The sequence below is a fragment of the Schistocerca piceifrons genome, chromosome 1, assembly GCF_021461385.2.
Source record: "Schistocerca piceifrons isolate TAMUIC-IGC-003096 chromosome 1, iqSchPice1.1, whole genome shotgun sequence".
Taxonomy (NCBI): domain Eukaryota; kingdom Metazoa; phylum Arthropoda; class Insecta; order Orthoptera; family Acrididae; genus Schistocerca; species Schistocerca piceifrons.
The window spans coordinates 136,078,840-136,094,223 of record NC_060138.1 but is presented as its reverse complement, the minus strand read 5'-3'; the positions used below and the strand labels follow the sequence as shown (position 1 = coordinate 136,094,223).

The following is a 15,384-nucleotide window of genomic DNA, read 5'->3' as shown; positions in this document are numbered from 1 at the left end:
TTGCGTTTTATTCGGGCAGGGCTTTTTATCATTTAATCTGAGTGTTTTTATGTCCTTTTTGTTTTGATTCTGGCCTTCGGCCTACGATTTTAGACTGAGTTTTTAATGAGTTCACGTTGGTTGGCTTTTCGTTTTTTTTCTCTCTAGTGGCCAACCACCACCACACTCTGTGTGATTTTAATTCGTTTTGTCTTGCACCTGTATAAGTCATTCTAGTCTTGTGTCGTCTGTCGTCCTTTCCATTGTCGTTTATATTCTGTGCGGGTGTTTTTGTTTTGGAACAAGGGACCGATGACCGTGGCAGTCTGGTCTCTTCAATCCCACAAACCAACCAACCAACCAACCAAAATGAAACAGCCAATCAGAATGTACCTCGGAGTCGGCTATTATGTTCTCTGTACACAACTTGGCACGACCAGAGTTTGATATTTGTTTCCCACTTAGTGCAAGGCACAATGGGTACTGAAATGAAGTGTCCCAATGTTATTTCTTCGGCTTTGTTGTCTATACTATTGTTCTACAACAGTACAAATCCCATGTGGCTAAAATAATATCCTAAGCAGGCAAGGCAGTAATGTTTGACAGTTCGTCTTAGGCGAACTTCATGCGATGGACCGCTTACAAATCAAGACTTACGGTTTTTCTTTTTCTTCCGTTCTTCCCAGTACTTCTTCATATTCTCGCCAACTGCTCGTCTCTGCTCATCTGTTCACACTCTCTTGGGACGATGTTATGGCCCATCTTCTTCATAGTTTGCGTTTTTTATCAGTAGCCTGAAGTGATTCCTGTCACGTATTATTTCATCAGTAACACCTATTTTGTTGGCAACTTTCTTTATTGCTTCTATCCATCCTACAGTATTTTCAGCTTACTAACGTAATAAAAAATTTTCTTTGTAATTTGTGTTTCTTCCATGCTTTTTAAATGCATATAAAATTTTAGCCATCTCTTCCTCATTGTATCTATGATCTTTCCTGTATTTTTTATGTCTTCATGTCTCCTTTTAAGCCACCTATTTTCCTTCTTATCCTTAGGACCTAGAATTTTTCTTAGTATTTTTCTTTCTCGTTTTTTCTAGTTCTCTTAATTCGCCTTTCTTATTCAGTGGTAGGCACTCTGATCCATACTTTGCTTGTATCCTAATAACGGAATTTTAATGTCAAATCTTCGCTTGTTTGAATATTGATTTTTTATTGTAGTAGTTTTGTGTTAATCTATACACACACTCTAACTTTTTTATTCTTTCTTTATGTGTTGTGTTATCCAGTCCATTGGCTTGGACCCACTCCCCCAGGTACTTGAATCTATCAATTCTTTTAATTTTTCCATACTTTTCTTTCATAAACTTCTCTGTATTATGTTTGGTATTCTATATACTCGGTTTTTTCATAGGATATTTTTGGCCCAGTCTTTTCAGCAATCTCGTGTAATAGATCAAGCATAACTGTAGCGTCTGTTCGGTTTCCAGTTGTCAATGGCATATCATCCTAAAAGGCTAAACATTTCACTTCAGATTTGTTTTTTCCTTGGCACATACTTATACCCTTTGTGCCTCTGTTTTTTAATGTTCTTTCCCATGTTTTTAGTACTATATCTAAAACCAAGTTAAAGAGAATTGGGGACGGTCTATCTCCTTTTCGAACTCCTGTTTTGATTTAGAATAGCCCAGAAATTTCGCCTCGAAACGTAATCCTTGTTATTGTATATGTGAGCGTTAGTTCAACAAGCCTTCTGGTGTTTTCGTCTATCCCTGATTCATAAAGTATCTGGAACAGTGTTTGTCTGTCAACTGAGTCGTAGGTCTTCTTGAAGTCTACCGAAAGTAACTACTGTCTTTTTATTTTGTATAGCTCTAACTCTCATTTTTTTAAAAATTAAGAATCTGTTCCGCACATGATCTACCTTTTCTAAATCCTGCTTGATAATATGCTATATTAGGTCCAGCTTGTTCCTCTATTCTGAAGCGCCAAAGAAACTGGTGTAGGAATATGTATACAGGCAGAACAAGGCGCTGCGGTCGGCAGCTCCTATATGTGCCTGGCGCAGTTGTTAGATCGATTACTGCAGCTACAATGGTAGGTTATGAAGATTTAAGTGAGTTTGAAGGTGGTGTTATAGTTTACGCACGAACGATGGGACACAGCATCTCCGAGGTAGTGATGTGTTAGGGATTTTCGCATACGACCATTTCACGAGTATACCGTGAATATCAGAAATCCGGTAAAACATCAAGTTTCCGACATCTCTGCGGCCTCCAAAAGATCTTGCAAGAACGGGACGAACGACGGCTAAAGGAAGTCGTTCAGCGTGACATAAATCCAACCCTTTGGCAGATTGCTGCAGATTTCAGTGCTGAAACATCAACAAGTGTCACTGTGCGAACTATTCAACGAAACATCATCGATATGGGCTTTTGGAACCGAAGGCCCACTCGTGTACCCTTGATGCCCCTCACCTGGTTCCGTCATCACCTGAATTGGGCTGTTGATGACTGGAAACATATTGCCTGACCGGACGAGACGCATTTCAAGGTGTATAGAGTGGATGAATGTGTACGGGTATGGAAAGAGCCTCATGAAACCATTGAATTTCAGCAGAGGATTGTTCAAGCTGGCGGAGAATCTGTAATGGTGTGGGGCGTGTGCAGTGGGAGTGATATGGGACCCACAGATATGTCTAGATACAAATATGGCAGGTCCTACGTGGGTAAGAATTTTGTCTGATCACCTGCATCCATTCATGTACATTGTGCATTCCGACGGACTTGGGCAATTCCAACAGGACAATGTGACACCCCATACGTCCAGAATTGCTACAGAGTGGCTCCAGGAACAATCTTCTGAGTTTAAACACTTCCGCTGGCCTCCAAACTCCCTAGACATGAACATTATTGAGCATATCTAGGATGCCTTACAACGTGCTGTTCAGAAGAGATCTTCACCCCCTCGTACTCTTACGGATGTATGGACAGCCGTGCAGGATTCATCGTATCATTTCCTCCAGCACCCCATCAGACACTAGCTGAGTCCATATCACGTCGTGCTGTGACACGTCTGCAAGCTCGCGGGGGCCCTACACGATATTGGACAGGTGTATCAGTTTCTATGTATAGCATGCTAATCCACCGACGTTATATTAATTGGCACTTCAGCTCCAGAAAGTACACAACAAATGATGTGGTATGGAGAAATATTTAATGCAGTGTATCACTTAAAATATATTTTTTGTAGTAAGCAATTATAAGTACAGAAGGCACAAAACACGATACCGTAGCTTTCCAAAAAGTTAGATAAAAATATCGGCTACCCACCTTGTCTCCATCAAACACAATAATGGACAGGGCTCCACACAAAAGAAGCTGCAGTCTCCGATATAAATTCGTCGTTTGACCCAAACTAAAGTATCACTTTACCGAAAGCATTATATATCAAAGCCCCCAGGGACTCAGCATTCGTTTGCTGGGTACGGGCTTGGCGACCCCGGGGTTCCTGAGCTGGGGACTGGTAAGCTCCGCCAGTCCCCTGTCACCGTAACCTCTAAGCATACTTCAACGACCACCGTGCGGCGCGGTGGTGGAATGTTGTGTGTCTCAGGGAATGGGGATCTTGGCTTGACCGCCCGGATCGCGAGGATGGAATAAACCTCTATAAAAAAACCCTCAATCTCAAGGTGTGCTGCGCGCTGATGAGATGCATGGCTCTTGAGGTGGAACAGTCGATAGCGGGCAACCTCTGGGGAACCTGCCGCACCTCAGTTGTATAAGGCTTACCTAGGCACGCGGGGCTCTGTCTAGGTGGACTTCTAGTTCCCTAGCTGCTCGTGGGACCGAGATGGATCCTTCGAAATCCTCTTTTCTTCCTCCCAGCGGAAAGGGTGGTCCGCTGGAAGGTTCTAACACCCAGTCTCTTAAGAGGGCCCGTGCAGTCAGTCCCCCTGACTCCGGCGCTTCTTTGAAAAGTCCAGTCTTAGGTAACAGAATGCATTCTGGTAATCCGAATGTGTTTCGCATTGTGAAACGGAAGGAGGGTAGTTTCGAGAAGGTTTCGCCCTTCTATATACAAAAGGGATTGGAGGGAATCTGTGGCTCCTTAAAATCGGTGAAGCGCTTACGTAATGGGACCTTGCTAGTGGAAACTTCCACTTCCCAGCAAGCAACTAACCTCCAATCTGTTAAATGCCTTGGAGAGTATGCCATAGACACTGAACTGCACAGCACCTTGAACTATTATAGCAAAGGTGTTGTGACTTGCCGGGATCTAGCTGATATTCTCAAGGAAGAACTGCAACGTGAGTGGGCTCCGGAAGGTATCGTTGATGTCCAACACATCATGAAGAGGGTTGATGGCACTCTTGTCAAATCCGACTCCTTTATTCTGACCTTCAGTAGCACAACACTTCCTGAACATGTTAAAGCTGGCTTCCTTCGCCTTAGTGTGAGGCCTTATTTCCCAGCCCCAATGCGCTGTTTCAAATGCTAGCGTTTAGGGCGTACCACCTTAGGCTGTAAAGGCGGAGCGACTTGTGGAAACTGTGGTCAGGCTGCTCATGAAGGAGTTGGTTGTTCGTCTCTGGCTAAATGTATTAATTGCTCTGGGAACCACCCTGTTTGGAGTAGGGACTGCCGCATATTTTTAGAGGAACGCAAGGTCCAGGAAATAAAAACAACCAAGCGTATCCCTTATGGTGCGGCCAAGAAGATTTATAAGTCGATGCAACCTCCCGCATTTGCTACATCTTTTGCATCCCTGGTACAGAAGCCTACTCGAAAAGTCGATGCCTCAACGCAGACTGAGGTGGTGAGTGTTGGCACTAACACCTGTAGCTGTCAGTGCACTTGCAATGCAGCCAGTGTTCCAGAGCCAGTAGCCCCTACTCGAACGGCAGACAAAAGTACAGTGGCGGACTTGGTCCAGCCCCTCGCGCCTCCAACAGCTGAGGTTGTCCCCAAGCCCAGTGCGCCAATTACCACTCCCACATCCGCTCCCCCAAAGTGCCCCAAGCCACAGAAAGCTACTGTGCAGCAGCAACAGCGGGTCAAATCCAGTGGTAAACCATCTGACCATGCGGATGTTGTTTTACGCGAGGCTTCATCTGACTCTTCCCCAGAGTTGATGGAGTACGATGTATGTGTGGGGCAATCATCTCGTCCCACAACTGCCCCTCCACCTGCTGCGGTCTCCCCACCCCGTCGGAGAGACAGGATGAAGGTGCTACCCCCAACATAGATGGCTCCCATACTCCAGTGGAACTTGCAAGGGTTCAGGAAGCATGTGGAGGAACTTCGTCTACTTTCTCAGGGTCGACCATTGTGTCTCTGTCTCCAGGAGACGTATTTCCATCCATCATACTCCCCTGAGATACGAGGCTATACACTCCACAAAAAGGACGACCTGCGTGGAGAGAGAGCTAGAGGAGGCGTAGGTATTTTCGTCAGGACGGACTACCATTCCTCGCCTCTCTCACTTATGACGACTCTACAGGCCGTCGCTGTGTCCGTGCACGTGCGTCATCCATTGACTGTATGTTCACTTTACTTGCCCCCACATGATGCTCTTGATGAAGCGGCCCTCACCGACCTTCTTACACAGCTCCCCCAGCCATTCATTATTTGTGGTGATTTTAATGCCCACAATGTGCTTTGGGGCTCTGCAATTACCTGCCCCAGGGGTAGAGCAATTGAGAGGCTTCTCCTGTCATCCTGTGCCTACTTGCTCAATGGAGGACAGAGTACTCATTTCTGCATGGCGACTGGGTCGTTCTCTGCCATTGATCTCTCGCTTTGTTCTCCAGCTCTTGCCGCTAGTGCTCACTGGGAAGTGGTCGCTGACTTGCACGGTAGTGACCATTTCCCAATGTGGATTCACCTGCCAGATGGCGTGGTCCCCGAAAGGAGACAACCACGATGGGTGCTCAGTGGAGCTGACTGGACACTTTATAGCCAGTTGGCCCAATTCGAACACTGTGCGAATGTTGAGGTGTGGGTGGATCATATTACCAAAACGTTCCACCATGCCGCTGCGGCATCCATTCCACAGTCCACAGGCCACCGGAAAAGGCCACCTGTGCCTTGGTGGAGTGACGAATGCCGCTCTGCAATCAGGACCAGGCGTGCGGCTCTGCGGCGGTTCAAGTGTCGGCCGACTGCTGAGGATCTTGCAGCCTTTCGGGTGGCGAGGGCGAGATGTCGCCGCACTCTTCGTGAGAGCAAGAAGAGGTCGTGGCAAAAGTTGCTGAACACCATTAATCGTTCCACCAAAGTTCCATTGTGTGGGAGACCATTAGGAGAATTTCTGGCAGAGGAGGGAGGTGGCCCATAGATGCTGTAATGAATAACGGCACTCTCCACACAGATCCGCGAGACATTGCCCAGACTATGGCAGCATATTTTTCGACACTTACTGCCACAACCAGTCAGGATCCAGGTTTCCAGCGCCATAGAGCGGTTGCTGAGAGGTGTAGTCTGAACTTCCAGCCCACCTCTCATGAAGTTTACAACTGCCCTTTTTCTATGTGGGAGCTGGATTCTGCATTGTCTGGAGCTCGTGACACTTCCCCTGGTCACGACAGGATCCATTACAGCATGCTATGGCACCTCACAATGCGCAACAAAGAAATCCTCCTCGCACTTTTTAATGCCATTTGGGCGTCGGGTCACTTTCCTGACGCGTGGCGTGAGGCAGTTTTAATCCCTTTTTTAAAACCTGGGAAAGACCGCTCGAGCCCAAGTAGCTACCGTAGTATTGCCCTCACTAGTTGCATAGGGAAGATCTTGGAGCGGATGGTGAACCGCCGCCTTGTCTGGATGTTAGAATCCCGGCAACTACTTAGTCGCTATCAGTGTGGGTTCGGGAGGTTTCGTTCCACCTTCGATAACGTTGCCCTCCTGGAGGCGGCTATCCAACAAGCTTTCCTCCGCCGTCATCACCTTCTAGGTGTATTTTTCGACATCGAGAAGGCCTACGATACCACTTGGAGGCGTCTCATCCTGGCGCAGCTTCACGAATGGGGTTTTCGTGGTTGTCTTCCTCTTTTTATTCAGTCTTTCCTCTCGCCACGATATTTTAGATACCGAATTGGTGACGTCCTGTCTGATCGCCTTGAGCAGGGGAATGGTGTCCCTCAGGGTAGCGTTTTAAGTGTGACTGTGTTTGCCATCGCTATTAATAGCATTACGTCCATGGTGAAAGGTCCTGTCCAGTGTTCTTTGTTTGTGGATGATTTCTCTTTGTTCTGCTCTTCTTCAAGCCTTGCAACGACAACTCGTCAGTTGCAACTTACTATTAGGCGTTTGGATGACTGGGCGCTGAAGAGTGGATTTAAGTTTTCCACCGAGAAGTCTGTATGTGTTCTTTTTAACCGTTCTCGTTCGATTTTCACCTTTCCTGAGTTGCGCTTGAGGGACACTATTCTTTCTTTTAAAGACACGGTGAGATTTCTGGGGCTCATTTTTGACTCGAGGCTCACGTGGTTACCTCATCGTAAAGACCTGAAACGGCGGTCGCTTCAGGCTTTAAGCATTTTAAAATGTCTTAGCCACAGTACATGGGGAGCTGACAGAACTTGTCTGCTCCAGTTTTACAGGGCGTTTGTGCGATCTCGGCTCGATTATGGGTGCACGGTGTATGGGTCTGTGAGGCCTTCGTACTTAAAGATTTTGGACGTTGTCCACGATGAAGGGCTGCGGTTGGCCACTGGGGCATTCCGAACTAGCCCCATACCAAGCCTCTGTGCAGAGGCTGGTGAACCGCCACTTCATATGTGGCGACGGCTACTTATGGTACGCCAGGCGTATAAAACTTTGTCCACACCATACACACCTGCATACCATACCGTTGCTCAGCCTCCTCTGGCACGGTTATTTCATAACCGGCAACGTGCGACGCAGCCCTATGGGATTCGCGCACAGGATTGCCTCGCTGCAATGTCTATGGCTGATCTTCGTGTTTTACGTCGCGGTTGGAGCAGATCTCCACCTTGGCTCCTCCGAAGACCGAAACTTATTTTAGATTTGACTCGTTTTAAGAAGGATGGCAAGCCAGATTTTACATTCCAGTCACTTTTTTTTAACATTTTAGATGTGCATCACGGTTTCACTGTCGTTTACACTGAAGGCTCCAAACAGGAGAATATCCTTGGCTGTCTTGTGGTGTTCCCTGACCATGTTACCCGGATTCGCCTCCCTGCTGAATATACCGTTTTCGCAGCGGAGCTCCACGCGATCCTGACGGCACCGGAGCAGCTGCATCGTGTTCGGGGCGATCGATTTCTTCTCTGCTCCGATTCTCTTAGTGCCTTACAATCGCTGCAGAGCCTATACCCGACTGAAGAGATGGTCCAGCTGATACATAGCCAACTGTACTTGCTCCAACAGCGGGGTAAAGAGGTATCCTTCTGCTGGGTGCCTGGTCATGTCGGCATATGGGGCAATGAACAGGCTGATCGGGCTGCCAAGGAGGCCTGCAGAGAGCAGGATGTGGTCCAGTGTCCTATCCCCTTGCAGTCAGTCATCGCTGCACTCCACAGGAAGTGCATGGAGTTGTGGGAGGACGAATGGCTGGCGGTGACGGCCAATAAACTGCGGTCGGTAAAGTCAACCACTCGGCCGTGGCGTTCCTCCTGCCGGTTGCTCAGACGGGAAGAGGTGGCCCTCACACGTCTTCGGATCGGGCACTGTCCTCTGACGCATAGCTATTTGTTACGGCAGGAGGATCCTCCGTTTTGTGATGCTTGTGGTGTGCACATCTCTGTCCGCCACATTTTAACAGACTGCATTTTATACCGTGATGCAAGGGCAGAAGCACAAGTTGATGGGGATCTGCCCTGTGTTTTAGCTAATGATGAGACGTGTGTGTCTAGGGTTTTTAAGTTTTGTGATGTGTCTGGACTCTGGCCTAAACTTTTAGGCTGGAGGTTTTAGTGTATTGCAGAGTGGCTGACTCCTCCCTTTTTTCCTTGCGGTCAGCCAGCCACTTCCATCTGCTCCATTGTTTTAGCTCCCTCTACCATTTTCTTCCTGTGTTGTCCATGTTATACTGCTGACGCCCTGCTTCATCCCACGCTTCGGTTTGGGTGAGCACATCTTTTCCAATGATTGTTTCCCGTGTTTTATGTTCCGTTTTATGTAAATATTCTGAGCTTTTTTTTTTTTTTTTTTTTTCCCTTGACACCCATCTCACTGTGGTACTGAACGGGCGCTGAAGACCTTGCTGTCGTGCGCCCACAAAACCCCTCTACTACTATATATCAAAATATGTAAAGATTTAATCTATAACGGTACAAAACGTATGTTGCTTGCTTATTGGCACTACCATTGTAGTTTCAAGTTAAGGCATGCTTGACGATGATGTAGAACGATATCTGTACGCCATTCGGTGAAAGTCATAATGAACCCTCACTTATCATTATTTACATCTCCAAACTGCCTGTATTGTTATTGTAAAGTAGTAGAAAAACAAATAGGGCTCGCTCGTTGGTACTACTATTGTGACCCATAGGTTAAGGTGCGTTTGTTGACGACTATAGGTCAGCATTTGCAAACCACTTGGTGCAAGCCACGATAGACACTCACATTAGATTTTACACAGTTTTTGCCACATCTATAATGTCGACTCTGTTTTCACAGCTGATATAACTTACAGGTTAAGGTAAACTTGGAATGACTGTCACACACATAACAGTTCGACGAAATTACATATTCAGCATTAGTTTTAACAACACAGCAGCGTAAGACAGCCATCTTTAATTTTACCTTAACCTGTAGGTTAAGTCAGTATTGCCAGTAACCAAGCATTGTGTGTTTCACACTGATATAGAACTATAATACAGACAATTTACACGATGAAATAACATTGTGATAGTTAATCTCAGAGGTCATAGTGCTTTGCACTAAGTACTGTGGAAATAGAGAAGGTGTCTGTAAGTGGGGTTCAGAGAACTAGATGGCCGAATTTGGGATACATCCAAATCGTTTTGTCGTATTGGCCGGTAAAATACTGGGAAGTTATTGGAAAATGTAGAGAGAGAGAGAGAGAGAGAGAGTGTGTGTGTGTGTGTGTGTGTGTGTGTGTGTGTGTGTTGGATTACTGAGAATGTTGACTACATGGGGGCTCTGGGATACATAGTGATTGGCTGTTTTTCTTTAACGGCTGATAAATCACTGATTACGATTGGCAGGTCTAAATATTATACGAGTGTGTTGGCTTAGAAACCCTCTGATCGTCCTGTTTTCAAGAAATACGCGTCGTCTAAGAAGGAATCATGTGTGTTTTACACTGTTACAGAACACTTCTTTGTGTATTTTGATAAATAATACAAACAACTTTTGGTTTCTTCATAGAGTTATTTAACTTTGCTACAAAGATCAAGCTACGATCAGGTCTTGCCGCCACGTTGGAGGTACAGAGAACAAGACACCAGGGAACATACGGGCTGACTGTACCACTTTAATGACCGATAAAATACCGCGCTGCGATTTGTAGGTTACACCTGTGTGTTTTGTCTGATTGGCCTACATCCAAGATGAGGGCTTGACTGAGGGGAGGGGAATAGATGTAATGAACTTATATCGCCGTTGCTGCCGCCGCCACACTTCTAACCCTGCTTCCAACCACCTCAGTCGGAGGAGTGGCCTGGTGCATATCTCATGTAGAAAGGATTTTGCTGTCCTTCTAATACTTATGACTGTACAGGAACTACTAATCAGGGAGTTTGTCAGGGACCTACCTGGGTAGAAAATAATATCAAAGGTGTTCAAACATGTGAATGTCTGCTTGAGACTAAATCTGAAATGTTGACATGTACATTGTCTCCTGCAGCTTCAGCCTGTGAATAACATGTTTGCTAACGTGACGCTCACAGTTTGACTCAGCATGGAGGATCAATTTAAACTATGATTCCACTCTTATTACTTTACCTCCAGTCATAAGAAAATCGATTCCTGACTAGTGTTGTTGTGTAATGTAGTTTTTCAACACAGAAAATACTTTAGTGAAATGATGTTTCATGCTATATGGCACTCAGCTACTTGTTTAAAGTATTTAGTGTTATATGTATATGCCGGAATCTAATTCAGTTTCTGTGAGTCAAAGCGTTCCTTCTCATCTGTCGCATCGTAGATGATGATATTGAGAAGTAAAATTTTGAAGGAAGTATAGGAGATTGTGACTAACAAAAACTGGCCGACAACCTTTTGCAGTTTGTACATAGGTGGACTGTAAGATAACGTAAATTTGATTTGTATGTTTCTAGAAAATCTGTACAAAAAGATCGGAACTCTAGTTATAAACACGTCTCTTTACTTACATTATAGTGATTATCTGTGTGTAACACATGATAATATAGATGAATGGTAAGTAATACGAACTTTTTTCTTAATTTTAGATTTCGTTATTAGCCCGTGGTTTATGGGCAATAAACAACTACTTACGTCGCCTCTGGTACATTACTATGGAATGTTACGTTGAAGTGTATGACTGCACGTAACCATTCCGTATTTCCAGGCGGCAACAGATCCGTAATAATTGAGTGTATATTCTCGCATTTCACGGAACTGTAGAGTCATTTATGGCAATGCTTTTGTTTGGTGTTATCGGTGTGCCGTATGGATATCATTTCCTTTTCCTCCAGGTATGTGTTATTCGTGTAGTATGATTTGTGGTGAAGATTTGCAACCAACAAATAACCTTAGAAATACGTGTCATTTTTCTTTAGCAGAAATAACTAGAGAAAACAAGGTAACTTCAAACAGCGTCTTACATATAATAATGTCTGTCAATGACGCTCAAACGCTATTCACATTCATCTCTCTCTAGGCTGAACCTCATGGAAAAGAGTTCATGTCCTATATACTGAGCTGACTTTGGATGGTAATAATTACGAAACATTGGACGTACCGGCAAGGAAATGCAAGTTGCCTAGAATTTCAGAAAATCACCTTTAGACGTCAGACAATGAGTCATCTCATTTTACAGCCAGTTGCAAGTAAGATGGCGTCTACTCAATGGAAGACTTTTGTGTGCTGCTGTGCGCAAAGTGTGTGTCACTGGTATCCGTTCAGGTAACTTCATTGGCGTTTCTGCATTCATGCGCCTGCATCCGAAAACATCAGCCATTCGTATTACCAAATTCTTGTACAAAGGTAAGAGTCCAGGTCGACCTGACACTTCTGACGACATGGTGGAATGAGTTCGGACATTTCAGTGAAGTCCTCGAAAGTCTGCTCGCCACGAAAGCAGAGAACTGACAATGCCTCTTACTAACGTCTGGCGACTGTTAAAGCGGCTTTTGGTCTACAAACTGTACAGACTGCAATCTGTGGAAGCTCTTCAGATTGGTGATAAAGGAAACAGGTTGGCTTCAACAATGCTTTGTAGTTGACATGCAAGACGATATGCTTCTACCACGGACAATTTACAGTGATGAAGCAACATTTTATGATAGTGGTAAAGCAAAACGACATAACGTGCGATTATGGTGCTTCCGGAACCCTAATGACATTATTGAGCACAAAAAGACTCACCTTAAGTGACGGTTCGTTGTGACATTTCTCGTGAGAAAGAGTATGGTGGCTCCTTTTGACAGGCAAACATAGTGTCTTAAATGATTTATCTCCATATGCTGCAGAACTGACTTTTTCCACAACTTCAGGAGAACTCCGATGACTTCATTTTCCAACAGGATGGAGTGCCAACACACTGATACAACAACATATGTTAGTTTCACAACGACAATCTGCTTCGACGCTGGATAGGACGTAGAGGACCCCGAGACACCACCCGGCATTCATAGTTTCAATTCTTCTTTGCCTTTACCTCGTGACATAGAAGAAGTGAATACCAGATTAACAGCCCCCATGACTTCTATAAAACCAGGTACATTATGTAAATTTTCTGGTGGACACACAGAGCATTTGAAACAGGGTAGAAAATCCTCAAGGTTTTCTGAGCATTTTGCAATTCATCACATGTATATCGATAAATATAGAGTTTTGAAATCAAGTTTTTGAAAAACCCTATATTATGTCTTGGCTATAGGCGTCGGACCTGAGAACATCTGTCTGTCTGCCGGCCGCAGTGGCCGAGCGGTTCTAGGCGCTACAGTCTGGAACCGCGCAATCACTACGGTCGCAGGTTCGAATCCTGCCTCGGGCATGGATGTGTGTGATGTCCTTTGGTTACTTAGGTTTAAGTAGTTCTAAGTTTTAGGGGACTGATGACCTCTTAAGAGTTAAGTCCCATAGTGCTCAGAGCCATTTGAATCATTTGAGCACGTGTCTCATGTGCTATAGCCGTCTGGTCCCTTTAATCCCCCAAACCAACCAATCTCATGTGCTACATAGTGGAAGTAAGTTTTAGCAGCAACGTATTACATAAAGACCAAGTAGAAATAGTAACTTATACTGGAGCTCTACTGCATCCTCTTGGTATGACAAGTAACTAATTCACTGCAGGAGGATGCGTTCTAGTATTTACTTCACGTGACTCACGTTAGAGGTCCATTTATTATCCATCCTGTAGGTAGAAAGAAAATAATTACATTTGGTACAACGTGTTTAGGAATCCATTTATTGGGCTTTGTTTCTTTAGATGCACATGTCTCACAGTTCTCTGGATAGTATAAGCAATATGAATAATTGAAGAATAACCTATACCTACCATGCATCCATGTGACACTAATGTTATATTTGAAATATGATGTTTTCACCATTAACAGCTTCTATAAGTTGCACGACTAGAAGGAGAGATACCCTATCAAAGATCATATATAGAACTTTACCTAGGAAATTGTGCAAGTATCACGAGATAAGTGGCAGCTGCACTAACAGTGTTTATGAAGGTCGATGTCATAAAATCCTATGGCAGACACTCGTAATTTCTCCACAGGAAGTCGCAGAACATCGACACCTGGCCCGGGACGCAGTAGTGGCTGCAGCCTGGACAGCAACAGACCAGCTCTGTCGGAGCGCTCAGCCGCAGAGGAACACACCCAGCAGACCAACAGCTGGCGACATAGGACAGTACTCAGGGCATACACGTTCACGAGTATTTCAGCATTCTTGTCCGCTTGGGGTGTCAGAACTATGAGCCAATAGGCAGTGCAAGTCATGACGATGAAATCCCCCAGAACAGCCAGTAGCAGTGCGGGTCCGAAGTGGAGGCTGCATAGGCGGGCGCAGCGATGGAGGGCCATCCTGGCGCGCTGCAGCCTCCGCACCTCCGCCCCCGCCAACTGCGCCGCCCCCCGCTGTCCTACTCACGTCGCCATCTCTTCCAGCTCAGCCTCGCTGCCCGCCGGTGGCTGGGTACTCCTCAGCAGCTGACCACAGACGATGCCCATCCTATGTCGAAGCACCAGCACAACGGCGAAGCAATGAAGTCGACAGATCGTGACGAAGCCTTGAAGGCATACAGTGGTGGTCGTTATTGGATCACGTATGAAGAAATAGGTTGCTAGTACGCCAACTGGTATGACAACCCAGACAAGCACTGTAATGAAAAGCAAAATTGCTCTCTGGCGCGTTTTGCGATATATTTCCGTTCTGTAAGTGTGATGTCGCATGGCGAGCAATGCATCTACCTGGTGCAACAGTTCCGTGACTCTAGTAAAGATATGGTGACCAGTACACAGAGATCTGCATAAAACTGTAGCTGGCTCCAACACAGTCAGTAAAAGAAACAACACAATTATAAAACGCACTGTCAGAAGGAACTGCGGATTTATTAGGGTTAAATGCATTACTGAATAACAACAGTAAAGACCAGAGACACTTATAAAGATAAGCCAAATCACAAACATGTGACGTAGTTGATGAGTCTCTTTAATGGCATTCTGAAGACACAAGATGTAGAATTTTTGCTATCGCTGATGATGGGAGCAACACCAAGGATTTGAAATATAAGATACAAGGGTCTCACTGCTCTTTCCAAGCTATGATCACTCAGTTGAGGAACAAAACTGTATGTACTTCTCATTATTCGACCAGCTATAGTCGTGTAACCGAGCGGCGCTCATGACTGAGTTACGACCTAGTTTGTCAGACAGGGCACATTTTGACAGTTCCAATTTTGTTAATAGGATAACGATCGAAAGTTAATTTCACGAAAGCGAGTAATGAGTCTTTAACATTATTGAGTCGTTAACTTGAGAGATTAGACAGAAACATTTCGATCCCTGTGTAATCCTGTGGGAGTTGTTTATAGAACTATGTTACAGTCTACAATAAAGGCGAGTGTATAATGTAGTACACACGTATCATAAGCCATCTAAGAAATACGTTATATAGAAGTTAAAAATTTCTAACCTCATAAATTAACACAGGATTTTTGGCAATGACAGGTACGTTCTTTCACGAGGAAGACTACTGCTGTGCCTGATAAGTCGTCTGGC

At 45.1% G+C, this 15,384-nt stretch overlaps 1 protein-coding gene across 1 annotated transcript in view; it reads left to right on the top strand.

The window, feature by feature from the left end:
- LOC124789982 (balbiani ring protein 2-like) overlaps window positions 1-14,089 on the top strand; it is a 169,682-nt gene extending 155,593 nt beyond the window's left edge. Inside the window, exon 3 of the mRNA XM_047257559.1 lies at window positions 13,881-14,089. Within this exon, the coding sequence (XP_047113515.1) occupies window positions 13,881-14,089 (209 nt within the window). The remainder of the gene's footprint in view (window positions 1-13,880) is intronic.
- Window positions 14,090-15,384: the final 1,295 nt, after the last annotated feature.